General features: G+C 36.8%; 1 protein-coding gene across 3 annotated transcripts in view; it reads left to right on the top strand.

Moving 5' to 3' along the window:
* The first annotated feature begins 1010 nt into the window (after positions 1–1010).
* The window catches only part of LOC6653033 (eye-specific diacylglycerol kinase), a 40501-nt gene continuing 24135 nt past the window's right edge, over positions 1011–17376 (top strand). For all 3 annotated transcript variants that reach the window (XM_023181418.2, XM_023181419.2, XM_023181421.2), the window contains exons 1-2: positions 1011–1184; positions 1583–3210. In XM_023181418.2, the coding sequence (XP_023037186.1) occupies positions 1095–1184; positions 1583–3210 (1718 nt within the window). In that variant the 5' untranslated portion in view covers positions 1011–1094. The remainder of the gene's footprint in view (positions 1185–1582; positions 3211–17376) is intronic.

A 17376-nucleotide genomic window follows, 5' to 3' on the forward strand; every position in this document is an offset into this window, starting at 1 on the left:
TTTACCAGAAGAACTTTTCGCAACATGAGATATTTTCAACTTTTCAGTGTTTTCGCTCAGAATCTCTCTACTTGTGTATATCTGCGTGAAATTGGTCAGCAAATTGTTGTTTGTAAATTGAGAACTTTATTTTTTGTTTTACTTTACCTATCGTTCTCTGTTGTGTCTATGTGTGTGTTTGCTTTTCGGTTTTTTTCTTTTTTTTTGGTTTTTCAAATGGGGCAAAATGCTTTTCAGCCATTCAAACTAACTTAATCAATTTTCTACCTTTCTTTTTTGTCTTCCCCTTTTCATTGGTAAATTGCAATTTACAACAAAAACTTTTGATTAATTAAAAGTAAAAGGCAAAGAGACAAAAAAAGACCATGCTGGTACATTGAACAACCAACAAGCAGCAGCAACAACAACAACAAGCAGCAGCAGCAACAACAACAACAACAACAGACAGGCGGCAAAACTTGCGTATGAAACTCGTTGGAAAGCGAGCGTTTTTCACCAGATTATCGTGTTGTGTCTGTGTTGTGTTTGTAAGGGGGAACTAAATAAAAATAAACATTAATTGTGTGAAAAATAATCATCATCGAAATGGAATTGACCATCGGAATAATCAATCAGCATTTAACCAGCTACAGCAGCAACTACAACAACAACTACAAGAGTAGAAGCAAAAACAATAATAATAATTACCGTGAAACAAGAAATAGCCAAAACAACGACGACGATCAGAAAAATAACACCAACAGCAGCAACAACAACAACAACACTAAAAATAATAAGAGCAGCAACTGCAGCAGTAACCGCCATAGCATCAACAGCAGCAAAAATAGCGACAGCAAAATAAGATATAGACACATAAAAAGAACAACAATAGACAACAATCAACAATCTGTAATTAAAAAACCAACAATAGTAACAAATACAACTTCATCTGCAACAGCAACAATAACGACAACAGCAGCAGCATTAATAGCCGCAGCTATCGGTCAAAACTATTGCAACAGCAGCAGCAGCAGCAGCAGCAACAACAACAACATCATAGCCAACAACTGTAGCAACATCATTTACTCAAATTAAACACTGGAACACAATCAACAATGCAGCGCCTACGCACTACTTTCACGCGTTCGCGCACACCAACAGGCGCCGAAATGAAAATGCAGAATAGCCTCGAAGTTCCTAAACAGGTACAGTTGATCTGTCAAAATTAGCCAATCAGTCAATTCGTACTTTATTTCAATTGACGCATTGAGTTTTTTGTTTGTATTACGTTTCATTTTAATATCATTGTTCCTTGCTGTTATCGATTAACAGTTATCGAGTAATCGAGATCTTGTAAAGCAACTATGACGTTTTAGCACAGTGTATAAGTTCGCTTTATTTTAATTACTTGTGCATGCTTTTTGATTTGTGTACAGTGTGTGTTTTTTTCTTAAATTTTTATGCAGGACCTACTGAAATCTTACCCTGCCGCTTGTTTGTTTTTGTTAATCGGAAAGATCTTGATCTCTTGCTCTCTGTCTACTAAACTATATATTCTTCATTCGTTATCTCTCCCAATCGTTAAACATCTTTTCGTTTGTAGGTGCGTTCCGCCTCCTTTGATGAAATGCAATTGGAGGCCCAACGTGTCTCGGCCCATCTGTTAAAGCAGCAATCTTCCTCTTCGGCGGATGAGCGATCATCGGAAGGCGGGTATCTACAAGTACCCCAGGCAGCTCATGCACAGCGGTCCCATTCCTTTGATTCGGCCGCAGCTTCAGTTGGTAGCGATGATTCGGGTACATTTTTAGAAGTGCCGCGTCGTCTGAAGGTGCGACGAAGCTCGTCCAGTAAGACACCGCCGCCATGTATCCATTGTTACTATCTGGACTTGTATGAAAAGCAAATGAGTGCTGAGCAGAGATATTTTATCGATCATCGGGAATTAACAACTTTAAGCTACAGCAACACTAGTTCGGATGTGAGCGACGATGAGGATATGAGCGCAGCTTTGGGAGGCAACGATGGCGAAGATGAAGAAGTTGAGGAGGATGAGGAAGAGGAAGAGGAGGAAGAGGATGACGCTGCAGGAATCGCTGGTGGCAACGTTGATGTTGATAGAGAGAAAAAAGATGATAGCATCGATCAAAGCTGCACTGGCGAGGTATCGATGGAGCATGATCAAGATGCGGATCAAGATCATGATGATGACGCCGCTGCGGAAATGGATATACGCATGGGTAATCTAAGCATGGGCATTGAAGAGTCACGCACTCGTTTGCCTCGTCCAATGCGTCGACATACCATTGGCAGTTCGGTGACTACCTCCGAGGATGAGGGTCTCGAGGGTTCCGATCACGGTTCACCCCATTTCGGGAACACCCTGTTACCACCACAGCCAACAACACCGTGCAGCATTACCTTTACATTATCGCCAACAAATGGGGACTATCCGCCATTCCCGAGCCATGGATTTCCCATCGATCCAGTCACCTCTCCGCCTCTCTCTCCGATGTCATCCACGCTAATTCGTGGTAGTCCCGTTTTGGAGTTGCCTCCCCATAATCAGTCGCATTTGGGTGCTACAGCGGCAGCAGCTGCCGCTGCTCTTACCCTGCCAGCCATAGCAAACTCATCCTCATCGTTATCGTCATCATCCTGTGCCATACAAAATCAAAATCAAGTAGGTCAAGCCGATGCCGAAGACGCTGCTGCTACAGCTATGGGAATACCAGTTAGAGCACGTCGGCGTTCGATTTCCAGACAAGAAGCCATCTTTGTCGAACCCACTGGCAATTCGCTGGAGAATGTATCCCACGAGGAGGTAGACACCACCGCTAACAAATCATCGGTAGATACTGCCGATTCTTTGGATGAGGCCTCCACAATGGCCACCTGTGGCTCACCAACTGGCACTGTACGTGGACCTACTGCTGCCACAAGCACCACCTCGCACCACAGTTCGTTTGTGGTGCGTGATATTTATCTAACAGTCCCAGACCTAAAGCGGGATCGAGCTGCCTCTGTGGATTCATGCTTCTCGAAACTATCATCCGGTCCAAAGACCGAGGAGCTGCAACCCTCCGATGATGGGTGCTTTCTCACCGTACCGAACGTCAACGCCACCCGATCGAGATCTGTCGATATTGTCCTGCCTACGGATGAACAGGCCCGCTATAAGGCATTGGCCATGACAGGGGCTGGCGGTGGAACAGGACTCTTTGCCGATGGGTAAGGTCTTTTGTATTCTAATTTTGCACTTTAATAAGGTGAAATCTGAGTCCTTAATGCCGATTAATTTCTTTTATTTAAATCATATATCTACATTCGTTATGTCCGATCATTTCTCATATTAAAAACGCAACAAAAAATAAATAAAATAGTAAACATAAATAAAATAAATTTAAAAAGACACGATCTCTCAATTGAATTGCCTCGTGGTATACAACATTTTTAAACCCAGGCTACAAAAAAAAAAAAAATATTTTAAGACCATGCTATCTTAGTTTTAGCCATTAAGGACAAGAACAACAAAAATAGCTTAACTCTGGCATACAATCGCCGCAAAAAGTCCATTGATACTTCTCAAATGTGGGACGAAAATAACTTTTTTCTTAGTTGACTTGACTTCCGTATAAGCAGTTTCTTATTTGCAAGCACGTTTTTGTTGCTCCGAAAAGAGGAACAGATTAACCACTGCCCACTTGACCATACTACTTACACACTCTGAATTCCTTATTTAATCTTTTTTAATTGATATTCCTTTTAAATGTCCATTGCCTCAGAGATAAATTATAAAATAATGAAAATTGGATAAATTAAAAAAAGGAATTTGATTAATTGATTGTTTTAATTAAATTGTCATTAATAATCGTGCACTTTTGATTATTAATATGATTGAATAAACGATTAAACGATTTTTATTCGCCATCACTAGGTAAATAATATTTAGGATTGATTTGGAAAACATTGAGTAAACAAAAATTTGTTCGAGTTTATTTTTGTCACGCTTTGTTGTGTCCACTTCAACGTCATTATTCTCCATACTAGTCTTCCCTCGTTTTTTTTATTTATAAATAAAGGAAACCTTTAAATTTGTTTGCTGTACGGTTAAGTTTTATTGTGCTGCAGAATATCTCTCAATTTCCCCTTTTTGGTCACCATACAAAGTAAAGATATATGCATATGTATTCTTCATCAAAGCGACGGGACGCTAAAGTTACAGATGAAGTGGGTTTAATTATTCTGCAGATATTGCATATTTCGAATTCTGCTGGACCAGTCCACTATATTATATAGCTTCAATACGTGCGATCTGATAAAAATAGTGACTTTTATTAATAACTTCCTTAATTTATATGCGATTGGCGTAAGAAATATATTTCACAGTTAATACACATATTTATCAATGACTGCCAAGTTTCATTGTTTTCATATGAATGAGAATATATGTATACATATGTATATATAAGAATATTTTTAGTAAGAGAAACTGTTTTGCTCCTTATGCAACTGTAATAATCTAAAATGATGAAGATTGTCATAAAACTTATATAGTAGCCATACAAATATACGATAAAATGGCATGCTAAATGCCCCACACTTGGATAAATTTACGCCTGTAGGTAAGGAAAGAGTAACAGTAAAACTTGCCAGGGTATAAAAAATTGGTCACGACTAAAGTTATCCCCGGCCCTCTAGTTTGTTAGCCAAAGTTAACTTTTGCAAATTAACTCAAACGAGCTTAGCACGTGGCCCGAACCTGGTAAATGGAAAAAAGAAGGGACAAGACAAAAAAATTTCAAAAAATGAAAACTGGTAAGAAAACACCTTCAGGATCATTTTAATTGTGTTAGCTTAGGCTACGTTTTGGGTTAAGGTCCTTTCGCAGCTGAAGAGAGAATTTTATAATTTGCAATATACTGCTGTCCCATTCTGCTCTTATTTGTGTATATGCTGTGAAAACAAATTCTCGTTATCTGCAATTGTATTACTGGGAATAGGAAATCAGCTTACTATGCTCTCTAAATGGGAACACTGCTTCTTAAAGGACATGTTATTCATCACTCAAAAAATGTATGTATGTATTTTAAACAGACGAAGCATGTACTCGGACATGTGATGGGCAACCTAATTAGAAAGCCGCTACCATAAGTAGAAATAGTTGATGGGAGGGACTGCCGATGGACATTCATAATTTACACCCAGTTTGGTCGGTCGTTGACTGGATTTTACATCCTTGTGTATCGCATCATGAGCTTTATGCATTAATTATGGCTGACAGACGGAACAAATGGCTCGACTTGCGTACCGATTTCCTTGAATTTCAACAAAAGCAGCTCATAAATAATACTCAAACAAAGTGTCCCGTTGCTTGGCTTTAACCTGATCCGCTTGACGCTGCAACACCCTTTCAATACCACCCAACTTCTGGCGGGTATCCAAGATGCCCATGTCCTTTACCCAAGATTTAAGAATGATAAGCAGGCGGACGACTCAATTTGTTGGTAAGCGGCCAAATTTCTTTTTATTCGCATACCCTTGCAGAGAGTATTTAAAATTAGTCAGATGATTCTAACGCACAGAAGGAGACTTTTTTAACCCAATCTTAATCAGCTTGAGAGGCTGAGTACATACGTCATGGTATCACTCCCAATCAGGATAGGAAAAACAGGACTTAAGTAATATGTATCCATCGATGAGATAGGATTACTACTTACTGAATAAATTAGTAGAACAGATGACTTGTTTCATTAAGCTTATTAGCAAATAAGAAATGAAATTGAAATGAGAAGCAAAAACTATTTGTTAATCAAAAAACAATGTTTAATCCTTATTGTTGATTTGCGCGTGCGTGCCTGGAGACCAATTTGAAAGCAGAAAGCTTACATATCACATCTGGCCCCAGATACAGATTCGAGTTTATGCATCTTTTCATTTAAAAAGGTTTTTTTTACATTTTTCTAAATCTATTGACCAATTGTTCAAAATATTATTTTCATTTAACAAAATTAATTATTAAAACTTATTATTAATTACAAATATTTCCATGATTCCGTTTCTTTGTCTACGTGCCTCACCTCACTTAATATATAAAACTATTTGTGTTTATATATATTTGTATAAAAATATGTTTTGTTTCCTTATTTACAGGTATGTTCTGCATCAAAACCCCAAATAGTTATTGAATTTAACAAGCTTCTGCAGGATAAGTACTGAAAATTGTTATTAGAACATTATTTACTATTTACATATACATTTACCCTTGTATATACATATACATAAGTGAATGCGTTATACTATATCCTGTTTTCATAGTAAATTTCCGTTGCCATAGAAAGTGACGCAATTTTTAAAAACGTTTCGAATCTGAATTGAAGCTTTTTCGGTTCTCTCGCCCATCTTGGCTCAGAATAAGTCAATAAGATTAAAACGGATTGAAAGAACCCATAGAAATGTATACAGATAAATCGTGTAAATACAACTTTAAAGGATGTCATTATCCATAATTAAATCTAAATAGCCACCCATTTAACCATTCATACTCTCATTCGTGTTAGTTTGTTCATCTTGACATTCACCTTCTCAGCCTCAGCGAAGCAAGCCAGACATTGGAACGACATTGGGACCTCTGATTGGATTGTTTGCATATATGCATCTGTTTCATTCATCAGTTTTTTGTCATCGTCATCATTGCCAAAGTCATCTCCATTTTCATCGCCATCGCAATCATCTCTTTAGCCCGATGTACATACATATGTATACACGATTCATTCACGCGGTCTGGGGTTTTCTTTTCGTTTTTTCGCCCATTGTTGTGGTTTTCCCCTTGGGAAAATAACAACAACTAAACTAAACTGAAATGAACTGAACCGAAAAGAATAAAATAGAAAGTTAACTAAACTTTTATGACAATGGTTTTAATAGTTTTACAAAAATACTTCTCGAGGGATATCCGGAAGAGACTGAATTGTGGAACAAACAACAAACTAAACCACAATGAAGTAAGTAAGTCGTCTCGCCGACTTAGGTATACCATACACCAGTAAAGCAAATATTTCAACTTTATTAAACAAATGCATTTTCACATGCTTCTTACAAGCATATCTTAGTATCTCGCTCACTCAATCATACGAGCACCCTAGCGCCCCCACCAGCCAACGGCCAACTCCGGCCTTATGGAAAAACGTTTATATGCATAAGTCGACTGTTTTTTGTCCAATTTTTATCAAATTTGGTAGTTTGCTAGATATTAGTATTAAATTTAAGTGTGCCAAATTTGATTGCATAAGGTAAAAAAATACGGGAGATAATCAAGTTTTTCAAATTACGGGGGCGGAAAAGGGCGTGGCAAAATTTTTATACATACAAAATGTGTGTATTTACCAAGCGAATATACATACCAAATATGGTGTCTCTAGCTGGAATAGTTTTTGAGATAAACGATTTTTTTAAATTGGGGGCGGAAAGGGGCGTGGCAAAAATTTGAAATAAACTTGATCACTCTACATACTACACGAGTCTACATACCAAATTTGGTGGCTCTAGCTCTTACAGTCTCCGAGATCTAGGTGTTCATACGGACAGACGGACGGATTTGATGCAATCAAATTTGGCGCACTTAAATTTAATACTAATATCTATCAAAATACCAAATTTGATCAAAATCGGATAAAAAACAGTCGAGTTATGCATATAAACGTTTTTCCATAAGGCCGGAGTTGGCCGTTGGCTGGTGGGGGCGCTAGGGTGCTCGTATGATTGAGTGAGCGAGATACTAAGATATGCTTGGAAGAAGCATGTGAAAATGCTTGAAATATTTGCTTTACTGGTGTATGGTATACCAAAGTCGGCGAGACGACTTACTTACTTCATTATTTTTATATGAAGAATGTAATATTATTTTGAAAATTTAACGATGCCATATATAAAAATATTCAGAAGTGGGCTTTCCTTGCTTTGACTGATGCAAATGAGTTGATGAGCTCTTCAAAGTCCAATTCTCTGGCCAGTTGTGCTTCCAAACACAGGGTAGCTAGACTTGACACTCTAGTTTGGGTCGAGCAGGACCGATGAAAGTTTTTTATTCTTGCCAAAACACTGAACGACCGCTCACCACTCGCAACAGATACTGGAATTGTGCAAAATATACGCAGAGCAATGCAAACGTTTGGGAAAAGTCTGTTCAATTTCTTCGCACTAATGGCATTGAGTAAATCAAATGGAGGCAGTCGAGGTCCAAAATTTGCTTCGTATATATTCTTGAGGTGTATAACTTCATTCGATAAGTTTTGAGATACATCAGCAGGATGTTTTGAACTTACAAATGTCTGATTTCCTAACGTTCAAACGAAAAATTTAGACAGTTTTTTTTTGATTTTCTTTTTTATAACCTTGCAAAAAGGGTATATTCATTTTGGTCAAAGGAATGCATCTCCGACCATGTAAATTATATATATTCTTGATTAGCACGACGAGACGAGTTCATATAGCCATGTTCGTCTGGCCGTCTGGATCAACGCGAACTTCTCCTTCTTGTATATGTCGGATTCAACCGGATCGGATCACTATATCATATAGCTCTCGTACAAACGGCAAAGTCACAAACAGTGACTTTTCTCAATAACTTCGTTATTTTCTGAGCTATTATCGGGAAATTTAATATAATATATATTACACCTATAAATGACTGTGCCAAATTGGATCCATAGGAACGATCGGTCGAAAACAGTGACTTTTATTAATAGCTTCGTTATTTTCTATGCTAAGATTGTAGGCCGTTCTTTCGCAAACATTAGACTTCCTATTCTATTCGTTACAATTCTAGAGTGGCTAGCAAAGTCTGCTGGTCAGAGAACTTGGTAGTCCTTGAAATGTCTCTATACAGACAACCTGCTGATTTGAACCATTAGACTTTTTAGATAAAACGTTTTTTCACTTTAACCTCTTAAGAGGTCAAAGTTAGCATCGGCCCTCTGGCCCTCTCTTTCATCTCACACCGGTAGTGTAACATATGATGCATATTAAATACATAAATGTATGTTAAAGTCGCCAATGTATGTTATAAGTCAACGAATTTTTTTAAGAAAGCTAATCTGCCAAATAAATTTCTAAATTTGGATCTATCAAATATTAACAATATTTGATTTGGTTTGAGGAATTTTGGAATTATTGCCGAGATCTTTTTGTCGTAAATTATAGAATTACTTGTTTTAATGCCAATGAAAAAATGCATTATAAAAGTAATGCATTAGGAACGACTCTGTGTATGCACATATACATATGTATCTTTATTCTGTATGTAATACACACAAATCGTTTGTTCTAAATCGGCGGATATCAATTCAATAGAGAGAATCATTCGAATCTGTCTTCAGTTACAGTTTACCTAGTTCCAGTTCCGCATTTTGCTGACGCACGAGAGACGGCGGCATGCAACAAGAGATGCCTTCGCTGCTTCGGTGGACCTCAACAACAATTAAGTTTTATGAATGTATTTGTTTTTTGTTTTTTTCTGCGCTTGATTCTTCTCGTTTTTTTTTTAGCTGCGAGGCATTGCCACAACAACGTCAGCATGTGGGGGCGGGCAGGGCGGTTGAGAGCAGGCAGTTTAGCAATGGGGTAAACGGAGGCAAAATTGAAATGCAAATTGAAAGGCACGAAGCGAATAAACAACAACAAGACATACCTATGTATGTGTGTGCACATACATTGTACATCCCAGGGCCGTTGCGATGATAGGTCGACCGCCTCAGACTCCGCAGAAGGGGGCGCCGAAATTGATTTTGTGAAATTTTTATACTGTCATCATAAAATGAAAAACCCCTGCTCTGAAAATCTAAAATATGCTAGTCGAAAGACTTTGCAAAGTATTGATAGAATGAGCAATAATATCCTATAGATAGATACAAATTATCTATCAACCCTGAGACAAAAAGATAGACAGCAGGTATTTTTATCTCCAACAATAAGTAGTTTCAAAGCTTTTTTAATCTGTGGTATTTAATTAGAATTAAAATTATTCGAGTTAAACGAAAATGACTTAAAATAAAGCAGAGTATTCGTGACGAACTAGCAATATTGTTGTTCTGAAACCTGTTCCTTTATCTTTTTAATACGAGGAAATGCTTATTAAGTTTTGATGCAGAATATCTAGGCGCTGAAATCCCTCGCGACGGCTCATGAGCATTCATACTCACACATATGTATGCAGATGGATATAGAATGTTCCTATGTACTGTCTGTGAGGCCTGGCCAAACAATCAAAGCGGGAGACAAAACCAGCAAACGAACCACAGCGCAGAGCAGCGAACTGCGAGGAAGGCAGCGAACGTCAACGACGTCGCTAGAAAATGTCACTAAAAATATAAAAGAAACTAACTTTATCTATACCGAAGTCTAGATACCCTTGCAATCTTTGTATGTACATAATATGTATTTTAAAATGTTCCGAACTCGTTTTCTCTGTCTTACACTAACTTTATCCCTTTCGATGGGCCCGCAAGTCCTTTGTCTTCCCAATACAAGCTCTTTGTAGCACACACACATCCTTATATGTATGTATGTATAGTTAATGTAGCGTCGTTTGTCTCTGCTCAAAATAATCAGTGAGCAACGGCATAATAATCAACTGGACGCGCTGTAGGCGTCGTTTAAGTAGAGCTGATTTATATTGACCATAACTTGTACTATATCCCTTCATAAACATTAAAATTAAAATCCAAAAACTCTTATTACTAAATTTCGTAAAGAGATTCCAAGGTTGTTAGCGATTTGTAGTATAGCACTAACTGATATAGTGATTGTTCGCAAACAATTTTAGCAAACTTAAGTCCAGATTTTGTCCTACATTTGTAAGCAATCCGACAGGGATCTTCGGTTGTAACAAAGCTTCAGCTTCTGGCAGATAAGTATGTGAAATAGTTATCCTATTTTTAACAAAATTGCCAGAATTATAAAATATGATGTGTGTAAGTAAATAACCTTCACGTCTTCTAAGCCGAATTATTTTCCTACCGATTGTTTCTATGAAATCTATGCGATATAGTTATCCAATCGTAATCAAATTTAAGTCATTAATAGCTGTATTAATCAAAAATAACCAAGTTATCGGTAAAAATCACTTTTTTCGACTAATCGTGCCTATGTAAGCTATATGATATCAGTAACCCGATCTCGATAATACTTTGTTCTAAGCATGGCACACTTTTGACTAAAGGGTTGAATTCCATGTTATTTTCGTATAGCTTTCGAATCGGAGCCGGAAGTTGATTTGCACCGACAGACTGACGGGAATAGCTACATATATCGATATATGTATGTATACATATATATATATATATGTATTTTATGGGGCGGAAACATCTGCTTCTCTGTGTTGCAAACATCTGACTAATTTTTAATACTCTTTGCAAGGGTATAAAACCAAATTGGATATCTGAAATGCAGCCAACCGATCTCTGTGATCGTCAAACAGATCCATGGTGTGGGAGAAAGAGAGAGAATGTAAGGGAAATGAGAAGATAGACGTACTATCTAGCGATAGCTTGCAAATAGCTAGATATCTTTAATTTGAAAATTGTAGCTTGTATGACTGTTATAAAAAATATTCGTATAAGTAGTGAAACACACCGATTACTTAAAATAGATACAATTTTCATTGCTTTGATGATGTTTAGAAAGTTAGGATCATTATCAAGATACTAACCCCTAATGAAAAAAACTTGTATATATTGTTATTAAACCACCCGATTAAAAATAAGAAAGTTAAATACTATTAAATAATATTTTGTATCAACATGTAAGAATGTTTACAAGAATGTACTTACATATTAGTCAATATAATAAAATTTACATTCTTGTAACTGTAATAACAATCTAGCTATTATCTCTAGATATGTACACATTTACATATTGTGTATCTTCTACATTCGTTCGTCGCTAGTCTCCATTGATCGGAACTGCGCGGCACTTATTGTTAGACACCTCAGACCAAAACTCACCACGATGGCGAAACGCTGGTGCTGACGTCGACGGCCGCAAACAGTCATCCAGATCGAGGTGACAAAGCGCTAGCAGCTGGCTGCTGCTGCTCTATGCTGGGTAGCGAGCGTCACCCTCTCGACATCTCGCCATCGACGCGACGCAACGCCGCGACGTTGACTTTGACTTCTCCGCCGCTTTCAGTTGCCTTGTGTGGTTGGACGCTCCCGCCAGCTAACTAAAAGCAGATACAAAAAACCGAAGACCGAAAAGAAACACAACAATAAAGAAGAAATAAAATGCGGAAAACGCGCGTGCGGCCCCTTAAAAAAGAAAAAGTATATCCAATCAGCGAATAAAAAATCTTAAAATGTGTGCGAATATTGAAGAAAGAGTCCCTAAAACCCTATGAAACAAATGAAACAACAAAACAAATCACCATAAAATGTTAAAAAAAAAATGTCACCCTTTCGGGTCAATTAAACACAAAAAAAAAAAAGTTAAAACTAAATTCATTGTATCTTAATTGAGCGACAAATTGTTTAATTTCAATTAATTTAATCAATGATCTTGAGAAAAAAACACCGAAAACATGCTCGATAGAAATTGAATATGTGGAGGGAGTCTCTTGATACCAATTACCATGTGACACAATCTTTTGATTAATGTGGCTGTATTTTTAATGAAAAAAAGGAAGAAAGCAACAGAAAGAAATGAGCTCTAATTTTAATGCAAGTCAAATAAAATTAAAAATCAAACAAATTATTTGATTGTTTTGGTCGTTAGGTATTCAATTCATTGCAAAGAATGTATTCTGTTAAATTAAAGCATATAATATAAACTGTTATCAAAATGTTTTAGATTAGTGTGGCAGCATATTACACAAAAGTGAAATGCGAAAAGCATTCGAAGCAAATTAAAATATTTTTCATAGAAATCGATCTAAAATGCTTGATAGTTGACATCGAAACCGGTACATAGAATGATGAAATGTTTTCATTTTCATGGTGTTTCCTCGGCTTTTTGCTGGCAGCATGACAGCATCTGAACCCAAAGGGTAACTGCCAGCCATGACATTTAAAGAATTTCGCATTCGTTTATCGGCCGCAAACTAAAGAAAACTAGAGACTAAAATAACACAATTTTTTGGGGCTATTTCTATATTCTTCGTCTTGTTTTTTTGAGTTTTTGAGTGTTTTGTTTTTCTTTTTATATCCTTGCAAAAATGGTTAAAAAATTAATTTTGATCAGAACTATACCTAATCTTGATTAGCAAAACTATCCGTCAGACAACTTTTTTTGTTTATGTAGGTAGGTAGGTAAAATCTAACACAAAAACTTGCAAGGGTATACAAGGCAGGGCTAAAGAAAATGCGGCTCTCTATTTTTGCTGGTAGCTGTGCCAAAATAAGAAAAACACACACATCACAAGACAAATCCGAAAAATAAGCCACGCCCATCACATTTAGCCACCAGCTGAAAGAATCAGGAACGCCGTGGTAACTGTGACAGTAATTCGTGATTTTTCACACAGATTAATTGAAGCTTTATCTAATTACCTTACACAATTCATATGTCACTACATCCCAGTAGAACAACAGTTTGAAGCTATTACAACCGGCTAGCTGGGATTATATGTCTGATGGCTATTGAATGGCGCTTATAAAAAAGGTTGTTATACCATACACCCATAGGGTGAAATGGTATATTAAAGTCTCCAAAATGTATGTAACAGGCAGAAGGAAGCTTCTCCGACCCCACAAAGTATATATATTCTTGATCAGGATCAACAACCAAGTCGATCTAGCCATGTCCGTCTGTCCGTATGAACACCTAGATCTCGGAGATTGTAAGAGCTAGAGCCACCAAACTTGGTATGTAGACTCGTGTAGTGTGATTAAGTTTATTTAAAATTTTTGCCCCTTTCCGCCCCCGCAATTTAAAAAAAACGTTTATCTCAAAAACTATTCCAGCTAGAGACACCATATTTGTTTAGTAAACACGCACATTTTGTATGTGTAAAAATTTTGCCACGCCCTTTTCCGCCCCCGTAATTTGAAAAACTTGATTATCTCCCGTATTTTTTTACCTTATGCAATCAAATTTGGCACACTTAAATTTGATACTAATATCTAGCAAAATACCAAATTTGAATCGGACAAAAAACAGTCAAGTTATGCATATAAACGTTTTTCCATAAGGCCGGAGTTGGCCGTTGGCTGGTGGGGGCGCTAGGGAGCTCGTATGATTGAGTGAGCGAGATACTAAGATATGCTTGTAAGAAGCATGTGAAAATGCATTTGTTTAATAAAGTTGAAATATTTGCTTTACTGGTGTATGGTATTTACTTACTTCATTTTTAAATTAATTTCTGGTGTTCGACCCAAATAATATTTCCACCGATTGACACCACAAATTCGACAAGTTGACAAAACTTTTTATACCATACACCCATAGGGTGAAATGGTATATTAAAGTCGCCAAAATGTATGTAACAGGCAGAAGGAAGCATCTCCGACCCCACAAAGTATATATATTCTTGATCAGGATCAACAACCGAGTCGATCTAGCCATGTCCGTCTGTCCGTCCGTCCGTCCGTCCGTCCGTCCGTCCGTCTGTCCGTATGAACACCTAGATCTCGGAGACTATAAGAGCTAGAGCCACCAAATTTTTTATGTAGACTCGTGTAGTATGTAGAGTGATCAAGTTTATTTCAAATTTTTGCCACGCCCCTTTCCGCCCCCGCAATTTAAAAAAAGCGTTTATCTCAAAAACTATTCTAGCTAGAGACACCATATTTGGTATGTATATTCGCTTAGTAAATGCACACATTTTGTATGTATAAAAATTTTGCCACGCCCTTTTCCGCCCCCGTAATTTGAAAAACTTGATTATCTCCCGTATTTTTTTACCTCATGCAATCAAATTTGGCACACTTAAATTTAATACTAATATCTATCAAAATACCAAATTTGATCAAAATCGGATAAAAAACAGTCGAGTTATGCATATAAACGTTTTTCCATAAGGCCGGAGTTGGCCGTTGGCTGGTGGGGGCGCTAGGGTGCTCGTATGATTGAGTGAGCGAGATAAGTACTAAGATATGCTTGTAAGAAGCATGTGAAAATGCATTTGTTTAATAAAGTTGAAATATTTGCTTTACTGGTGTATGGTATACCTAAGTCGGCGAGACGACTTACTTACTTCATTTGATTTGAGTACATAAACTAAAACGCTAGTTAAACACTAAGAGGAAATGCCTGGTATTACTAGTTTCATAAAAAATCTGATGCAATTTATTTCCAGCGAGCAATTAATGCTTCAAAATAAATTTCGGTTTATTAGAATAGAACAGGAAAACGAAAGAAAGAAATGAACAAAATATACATGAGAAGGGAAAGAAGAAAGCGAAATTCGAATCATTTGTTTCTTCCACCTGTGCGTTCGTACATCCGTCAATTCTTTTCTTTCCTCTTTCGCTATACTTTTGGGTTTTTTGTTTTATTTTTTGTATCAAGAAATTTTAAAAATAAATACCAAGTCACACACATGTTTTAAATTTCTTCAAATGTTTGCCATTTTCTTATAATTAACTTAAGTATTTTTAGCAAAAACAAAAAACAACAAAATAAATTAACAACATTGACCACAACAGCAAAAACCACAATGTAGAATAACGTCTTGGCCAAAAACCAAAAGAATATAATAAATTTAATATACATATGCATGTAAGTATGTATATACATACATATACATACACACAGTAGTGGCCACGAATTTGTGACGTTTAGGTTTTCGGACTTTAGTTTTGATTTTCTCGGCTCCCAAATAACTCAAGGAAGAAATTTGTTTATGATACTTTTTCGAAAACATTTAATATTAAACAAACACGTATAAACTCTTTGGAGAAGTTATAGACATTGCATAAGTTTTGAATTTATCCCCAGCACTCGTTTCTCTTGCCCTCTAATGCATACCAAAGTTTTATATTCTTATACTACAAAAGAAAGTGAATCGAATTCCCTGTCGAATGACATACACTGGCAACCACTTGAAAAAGAACGTAAACATTTTATATTTAATTCCTTAATGGAATAAATTAAAAATTGATACTTGAGAGAATTACAAATCGGGTAAAAGTTATCGAATGTTTATATTGTTATGGCTAAATAACTAACTAATCAGAGAATCGTATTTAATGGCTTCTATTAGGAACGATTCTTTAGTTTCGAATTGTCGGCCGGACTCATAAACTTTCACACAGAGCCAAGCCGAGGCAATTGGAACAACATAAAGGTCTAGACAATATTAAGGCCAGTAACAATTTGGATATCGATCTACATTTTAACCGATTGGGTGTTTTAAATGGGGGCGTTATTCTGTTAAAAAACGACACATTAGTTTTACAAAGAAAAACACTTTTTTTCATTTTTGTTGGTAATATTTCCGAACCGAACCTATTGGTGTCTAAAATGACCTACAAGTTTTCAGGTCCGGGGACTATTCCATATCAGCCAAGACTAAGAAACACCTGATGTGTGTTTAGGGTTGTGGTTGTGTAAAATCCCCTTTTATAGCCAGATCTTCAGCACTATAGACAATATTTTGATTTAAAATGTTTAACTTCAATAAAATACTGTCTTCCGACTTCAGAGACGCACACATACAGGCCACACCATCACAGACCCTTCAGAATGCCTAACTGTGGGTTTTCGCTAGACGTAAGGTGTTTCATCCGAAGCGAAAATATGTAAGTTTGTCGCTAGCTAGTGACCTTGTTTATGTATTTTTTGGCAAGTCGGAGTCGGCTTTCCTTTTTTTGATACCATACACCCATAGAGTGAAATGGTAGATTAAAGTCGCATGTTTAAGTATATATATTCTTGATCAGCATCAACATCCGAGTCGATCTGGCCAGTCATCCGTCTGACTGTTCTGATGAACACCTAAAACTCGGAGACTATAAAAGCTAGAGCCACAAAAAAAGGCACCAAATTTGGTATACGGACTAACCAGTACTATAGGAGTATATAAATACTTAAACATTTTGCCACGCCCACTTCCACCGGCATAACTAAAAAAAACACGTTCGAAGCATACGATGGATGGTTTCTGCACTACTTGAGTCCCATCTGTTGTTTCATCTGACTTGCAAGTTGTTTAGCTGATACCTCCGGGTTTTCCTTAATTTAAATTAAATTAAACTGTGGTTTCCATTTTTAAAGTGGTTAGGCTTGAAATCAAGAGTTGTTTTAGAAGAAAATTGTTCAAAATTTTGTATTGTCTTAAAAATGATCAACAGATGCAATTTTTATTTGATGGTGGGTCGAAAAAGCTGTGAGCCACTGTAGACACGTTCGCATCGAATTGCTACAAGAAACTAATTCAGTTTGTACGCTCGCAACTTGCTCTTT

This window comes from Drosophila willistoni, unplaced genomic scaffold, assembly GCF_018902025.1.
Source record: "Drosophila willistoni isolate 14030-0811.24 unplaced genomic scaffold, UCI_dwil_1.1 Seg793, whole genome shotgun sequence".
Taxonomy (NCBI): domain Eukaryota; kingdom Metazoa; phylum Arthropoda; class Insecta; order Diptera; family Drosophilidae; genus Drosophila; species Drosophila willistoni.